The sequence below is a fragment of the Callospermophilus lateralis genome, chromosome 3, assembly GCF_048772815.1.
Source record: "Callospermophilus lateralis isolate mCalLat2 chromosome 3, mCalLat2.hap1, whole genome shotgun sequence".
Lineage (NCBI taxonomy): Eukaryota > Metazoa > Chordata > Mammalia > Rodentia > Sciuridae > Callospermophilus > Callospermophilus lateralis.
In genome coordinates, this window is record NC_135307.1 from 76,880,075 (window position 1) to 76,887,857 (window position 7,783).

General features: G+C 35.4%; 1 protein-coding gene across 6 annotated transcripts in view; it reads left to right on the top strand.

Annotated features, from left to right (window-relative positions):
• Positions 1-6,049, top strand: part of Ddhd1 (DDHD domain containing 1) — a 76,655-nt gene extending 70,606 nt beyond the window's left edge. For all 6 annotated transcript variants that reach the window (XM_076850480.2, XM_076850483.2, XM_076850479.2 and 3 more), the window contains one exon: positions 3,407-6,049. In XM_076850480.2, coding sequence (XP_076706595.2) covers positions 3,407-3,588 — 182 coding nt within the window. In that variant the 3' untranslated portion in view covers positions 3,589-6,049. The remainder of the gene's footprint in view (positions 1-3,406) is intronic.
• The last annotated feature ends 1,734 nt before the right edge of the window (positions 6,050-7,783 follow it).

The following is a 7,783-nucleotide window of genomic DNA, read 5'->3' on the forward strand; positions in this document are numbered from 1 at the left end:
GTATAGATAATTGCATATCTATAACTTGTGGTAGCATGTAATGAGTTACACCTAACAGGAAGAAATGAAAGGAATCTTGTCAATTCTGAGGAATGAGAGCTGCTTTCACCTGGAGAAATTAAAGACTTTGTGAAAGAAGTGTGGTATGGACATGCAGAAATGAAAAGACATTGCAGGAAAAAGAAACAGCACGGGCAGAACTAGGGCTGTGAAGCATAGGGGACGCGTAGAGAACTATGCATTAGTTTTCTTGAGAAGAGGAATGGAGTGGAAGCGGGAGTAGTTCTGAATTGAATATGATTAGAAAAGTTTGTTAACGAGCTTATGTAGAGTCTAACAACTCTGCCTATTTCCTAGAGTTTTTAATACTCAAAAAGTGTGCCTGTCTGTGGTCATCTATTGAGAATTTGAATGTCTTCCAGAATACTTTTTATTTTGAGGAAAAAAAAATTGGCAGAGATGACAACTGATTATAAAGCTGATTTTGAAATTTTTGTTAGTATTTTAAAATAAGGAATAGTTGGAAGAACCAATACTTAACAAATTATAAATATCCCTTGCATGTTAAACACTTAACTACATGAAATGTTTAGTTGCTCTGAGGCCACTCAGAAATAAATAACTTGGAATCAAGAACTCTGAACACATAATCTTTCCTTTCTGGGTAATCTTTTACCAGTTATAAAAATGAGAAACTCATTTATATACTTATATAAATGAGTATATATAACTCATTTATATACTCCTTATATACCCAACCCTGCTTTGGCCAAGAGCAGGTCACATGGCACATGTAGAGGATGCTGCCATATAGAACTCCACTCCCTTGGGAATTCCCTGATCTACATAAAAGAGAGACAGGGCACAGGCCTACCAGTTCCATTCATTTTTCCACACAACCAGCATAGATAACCACACTTACAGGCAGATTCTATTGAGTAAACCTTTTAAGGAGGATGAGGGACTGGAATAGGTTCATGAGGTATATGCTGGCTACTTAAATTCCCATTTTGATCAGTACAACCCAAAGATTAATAGAAAAGGAGGGGGAGCCAATCTATCAGTGACATTGATTAAAGTTCCTATAGGTGGTAAGAATGACAAGGGCACATGGTATAACAGAACAAAAATTAATATTTGAATGTCTGTGAAAGATAGTGTTATAAGACAGTAGAAACATATTAAAAATAAATTTCAGGGCCACAAAATTAAATAGGAGCCAGAGAACACTTGTAACAGGGAAAATCTCCCTTTTACTTAAAAACAAGAATTCAACTAAAGACTTTGGACTAGAAGCTATGATGCAATGGCATTTGAAAATGAGTTCTTAGAAAGTATAACCCAGTGGTCCTTACCAATCTTAACACATATGTTTTCCTATCTCTTCTGTTTTTCCTCCTCTTTTTTCTTTGTAAGCAATGTCATCTGGACTTGCCTTCATTATGCTTGAGAATTCCAGTTTTCTTCTCTTTTTTCATGTTCCTGACTGTTGTGCTGGAATGTGCCTACGAATGTAATACAAATGTTCATGGAATATATGTTAGAAGGTTAGGACATTCCCACCTCACAAGTCCACATGGATTTCAGCTATTTCTGATTTATAATGGATTAGCTTAATTTAATGAAATAGTCATAATCAAAAAGAACTTTGTAAAAAGCCTAAGTCAATGTATTTTACAAGTATCTTCTAGCCTAATTGGTATTTATACCTCTTAATGTAAACCTTTCCTGAATATGTACAGATAAATCCATGAACATTTCTTGTTAGAAAAAACATAATTGAATAGCAAAATAATAACTATATGTATGAACCTTTAAAAAACTTTATTTTATTTGTTTTAATTTTTTTAGTTGTAGTTAAACACAATACCTTTATTTATTTATTTTTATGTGGTGCTGAGGATCAAACCCAGCACACCTCATACATGCTAGGCGAGCGTTCTACTGCTGAGCCACAACCCAACCCCATGTGTAATCCTTTTTAAACTGCCAAATAATATTCTTACAAAATACCCACTTAAAATAAGCATTAAGCAAGCACTTGCTTCATAGAGTGGTGGGATTTGTGTGTGTGACTACCAAATTCCTAGTATAAAGCAAAACCAAACATTTTCTCCAGCCTTCTTGATTTTTACCAATTCTTACTTTTGACCATCTTTGGCACTTTGAAGAAAGAGCAGACTTTAAGCAACGTCTGGTTGGTAGTGACTTGATGTTTAATTCTTACTTTTGACCATCTTTGGTAATTTGAAGAAAAAGCAGACTTTAAGTAACATCTGGTTGGTAGTGACTTGATGTTTTTGTTTTATAAGACAGACCCTTCATACCACATGGCTCATGCAGTTTTAAAGGAGTTCCTGAAGATCAAAAAGTCATCTAAATGTTTTCAGTAAGAATTTATCAAATAAGTCCATTGAGATTCTCATAAGAGTCTAGATTTGTTTAAGGGGATTTTTCTTCTAACAGGTATTGTAAGAACCTTATATAGCTTTTAATAAGAGACTTAATAAATTTATTGAATTTTTTGTGGTGGGGAATACCAGGAATTAAACTCAGGGGCACTCGACCACTGAGCCACATTCCCCAGCCCTGTTTTGATTTTATTTAGAGACAGCATTTCACTGAATTGCTTAGCACCTCTCCCTTGCTAACGCTGGTTTTGAACTTACGATGCTCAGCCTACCAAACCACTGGGATTTTCAGGCGTGTGCCACTGCACCAAGCTACTGAATTATTTGAGGACAGCACTATTGTACGCTTAGTCCTTCTCCTAACAGTTACCACTGTTCTTCCAGCTTCTCCTGCACAGACACCTAGGGGTTCTAACATTTTAATGAGCACTTGCTGTTTCATGCTGACTGAATGCAGAGTAGGGTGTGTAGTGGTGGCCTTTAAGGAAGGAATTCAGTCTAGTAGGGAAAAAACATTTTGACTATGATAAGATGGTTATCTTTGAAGACATAGGCCTCCTATATAAGGAGCCATTGAATGATCTGTTACACTGCAGTGGGCATTATGCATGCAAGCTTGGCCCATAGTTCTTCAAGGGGAGTGTTTTTATTTAACAGATTGGGAACAAAGAATAAAAGGTAATGCCAGAATTTAAGCCCAGTTCCTTTTACTCCAAAAATGTGCCATGGTGCCTAGTGAATTTTTTGACCATCTTCCTTTGTTGTTCCATATTGACTTGCGTAAATAGAGGAATAGACTCCACCAAATAGAATCCAGTGCTACTGAAGCTCTTTCAGGTGTTTGTTCCATAAGAATAGAGTAAAAGACTTCTTTTTTAAAAAGGGCAATTAGAAAAATCATGTTCATTGGCTAAATTTTTACTCTCAACTGTAAAAGTCTATATTGAACTATCTTATTATAATCATTATTCATTTAACTTCTTTCTTCTTTTTAGTGGAATTGGATCACAGGATCGATTTTGAACTCAGAGAAGGCCTTGTGGAGAGCCGCTATTGGTCAGCTGTCACATCACACACTGCCTACTGGTCATCCTTGGATGTTGCCCTCTTTCTTTTAACTTTCATGTACAAACACGAGCACGATAATGATGCAAAACCCAATTTAGATCCAATCTGAACTCTTGAAGGACATTAATGATCCAAAACTGATTTTTTTTTTCAGTTAAAATATGTGTGTCAAGATATGAAGATTTCAGGGTTAAGTATGTTCCAGTTTTGTTTGGGGCAAGAAATATTTGAATTTAAAAGCACTTTATTTAAAAAAAAAAAAAACACACATTTTCAGTTCTAAAGAAGTTACTTACAGTTCCATTATTTCGATTATGAATCTGACAGAACTCCCTGCAGAGAATCAAGCAAGACCTGGAAGTGAGGAAGGTTTGGGTGAACTGCATGTAAAGGTTACAAATTACAATCTAATTTCTCCAAAATATAAAATCATATTAATGGGTTGAATCTAATGTATTAACTAAAATATGTTATAAATCTAAAATGTTCAAGGTTCAATGTAGTCTGTGTAAAGATTACAGTGTGGTATATCATTGTTTTAAATTTTATGAAATCTTCCATTTTCACAATTCCTTTGAAAGAAGAGAAACTAATGCTAAAAAACAATATTTGAGTTGAACTAAAAAAAACAATATTTGAACTACTATATTTATAATTTATGACCTCTGACTAATTGCTTTATTTCAGTGTATGAGACATTACATTTTTTAATGTTTCCTTTGAATTAATTTAAGAACCACATTTAGTTTCTATAGTGTTAAGACCCTTTTTTCTCAGAATTCCATCTTTGTACTCTTCAGATGAACATATAGACACTGTGGCATACTTTCGATATTTTTTTCATTAAAAACTTGTGTTTCATACAACACTAGTTCAGTTTTTCTTTAAGTGAACTTTTTATTATGTCCCATATATCTCAAAGAAAGTAAAATTTTTCTAAACTTGGCAGTACTCCATATTGGGTACATTTCATTAACTTTATTAGAAAACCATTAAACATCTTTGGAATAAGGAATATGAAAACAAAAAAATGTATAAACATTTATGTGCCAAATATTAACATAGATGAAGGGATTGAGGGCTACTAACAAATTTTTAAAGTATTAAAACAGAGTAGGCACAATGAATCAAGACACTGAGGCCCTAAAAGGGTTTTTCTCAGCTGTGATTGTTTCCACAGTGCTTTTCATCTGGGGAGCTCAAAGGGCTTTAAGAGACGTGCATTCAGCAATGTGGGTAGTTGCTCCTTGAGGTAAGTAAATGAGTATTGTTTCCATGTTACCTGTTACTACACCAAGGCACCAAAACGTTTAAAGTGCCTTGCATTAGATTACATAACAAATCAGGACTTGGATGAAGGCAGACCATATTATTTTACATGCCATTTAAAATTTACGTGTGACCTGTTAGTTTGCAGACAATAGCAGAAGTTGAAGAAATGACTGTGAAACCAATATATTACCCTGCATATCCATTCTTGGGTCTTCACACACAAAGAAGTTTTTTTAAAAGAGTGGATAGTAGCCATCTCTGCCACAGCCAACCCTCACTTCTGAGTGCTTCCACTAGGTTCCACTCAAGGTGCTGTTTTTATTTATCTTGCAAGGAATTTCTTAGCTTCCCAGCAGTCACTGTTGAGGGTTAGGGGTAGTGGAGTCCGTCAGTCTCACATCCCACCTCCTCTCTTTATAGGTTAGTAGAACCTCTGGTTTATTCAGAGGCTTTATTCCACACCATCAGTACTATTGGCTGTTTTGGCCTTACATTGAATTTGCACAATATGAAGCACTTCTTTTTAATATTTAAAAAAGTCTGAAGGCTGCATGACCAAGTTCATGACTCAGTAAGAAACCCTTGCTATAAAAGGCTTTTGATGGTATCTTAGCAAAACTGAAGCAATCCCCTTTTAATTCAGAGTTACCTATGAACTCAGGTCATTTTCATAGCCTGTTTATTTTTTAGGTCTAATTTAGTTCTCAGGAAAATTAAACCCATGTCATATGACTGTCTTTAAAGGTACTTGAACATATGTTGCTGTATTTGGTTTGACACTTAAATGCCCAAGAGCTTTAGGGGTTCCTTCTTAACCACTGCAATGTGAAGAGCCTTTTTTACCTTTAAAGAGTAAGATTCCATCACACATTTTAATTTGATATTGAGAAGAAAAGTAAGTTACCATAACTGAAAGAATATGTCCACTTTCTTTACTTCATATTGGAAAACAGTCAAATTTTACCACTCAGAGTTTACTTGAATTCTTGGAAAGAACAACATTCAAAACCTTCTTTTCAAAATAGATATTCTGGACCACTGGGCAGGTGTTTGTTTCCAATTATTTCCTCGATGAGAGATGGTGATTTTAGTTTTATCGTATTCTTGTTTTCATGTCTCTGCATGTTTATCATGGGATGTACTTGTATATACTCAAGTGATATACAGAGTATGTGTAATTCTGGCTTGATATAGAAGCTAAGTCCGTTACTGAGTAACATTTTGCAACTTTATTCCAGCAAGTACTAAATTGGCCAAAAAAAGTCCTGTTTTTGATACTATTAAAATTTTATTCTCTATTTTGCGTATATGCTATGATTCTCTTGAGTACTGATCAGATTATTCAACTTTAATCCAAAGAGTAGTTGGAAATTAGAATAAGGAGAATGTTTTGAAATAAATCTTGCTTTATTTTACCTTTAAAATTAGCCTTTCTAAGCCTTTTGGTGGTTCATAACTATCTTCAGCAATAATTTTGCTTATAATTCAATATTAACTGTATTTTAGAACATAATCATAAAATAATACTGGGTATTCCAATAACAAGTCCTTTATATGTGAAGCAAGGTTTTAGGAACCTATGTTTTACTTCTACTAAATTGTCCAATTGGTTTTTTACTCACACAAAAGGCCACAAGACACAAAAACTTTGATCAATCCTTCTTTCTTCCTCTCTCCCCCCTCCCTCCTCCCTCCTTCCTTCTTCCCCTTTCTCCCTCCCTCCTTCCTTCCCCACTTTCCCCCTCCGCCTCCCTCTCTCCTTCTCCTCTCTCATCCTCATTGGATTGAAGCATTCTGGCCTATAAGACATTTAACACATCACATCCCAGTTTTGCATCCCCCAGGAGTCAGAAGGTGCAGGGTCACAGCCCAGGCCACTTGTCAGCTACCTGAGCCCCTTGAAGGGGCTTTAAGTGGAGTCAGACCAAACAATGGAATCTTATGTAAGGTCTAGAGTAGTGTCATTTAATTTCTTCATAAAAGAGTTATAGAGTTTTGTCTCCTCAGATACTAATGAATAAGAGTTTTGGAAACTTGAGAAAGCCCACTCCAGTCCATATCCTTAAAATTGCTTTTTAATGATCTTTCAGTGTTTTGAAAATGGGACTAAAGAAGAAAGGAGATGTTAAGGAAAGGTCAAAGTAGAGCTAAAAGAGAATATAGCAATCATATACTGAAAAAAGAAACTAGAATTTTTCTAAACTGAGAGTTGGACCATTGACTTCTGTGGTTATTCTGAAGTTTTCTATCTCGTCCATATTTTTCTGTCTTTCCTGAGTCTAATGCCTCTGCCAGGAATCTGACAGTACTCTGCCTGATTTGAAACACATGAATTTCATCTCAAAGTTCTCATATTTAGTAAACATTGGTACTCGGATGGTGACAATCTAGGTTTATACACCCTATATTAATCTTCCGTGAATGCTTGTGAATATTTTCAGAGTTTATGGATTTCAGAGTTCTAGTCCAAACATGTTTTAGTTTCATAGAAGTCATTTAAATATCAGTAAAGGTCCTGATGAGGAGTAAAGTGAAGCTGCAGAGTCAAAGACCAAGTCCATGGTGATAAGAGGGAAGTGGTGGAGTGTCTAAGGGAAAATACTAACCAGGGTAGAGTTTACATCTAGAAGGTTGTTTAATCATTTTCCAAAGCATGCTCTGCAAATGTTAACAGTGTGTCAGAAAATAAGTCTGGGAAAGCCAAATTTAAAGGTTCCTGTAGAGCAAGACTTTGGGAGCCTCTACTAAACTAAATGCATTACAAGTCTACCTGACATTGCTTGGAAAATTCCAAACTTATTTAACCAAAAACTCTCTTTATTTGGAATATCCTTAGAGAAATACTGATGACATTGAATGCCTTTGTTTTACAGTTTCATCCCCTCACATAATGCCTTCCTCTTACAAGTCGGTGCTCCTGTCCTACACAACCTCATTCTAAACCAGTGACAGTCAGAACTAGTGCCTGATTACCAAGCTGTGTTTTATACCAGACTACCTGTTTCCCCTAATAAGGAATTCCTAAAGGGCAG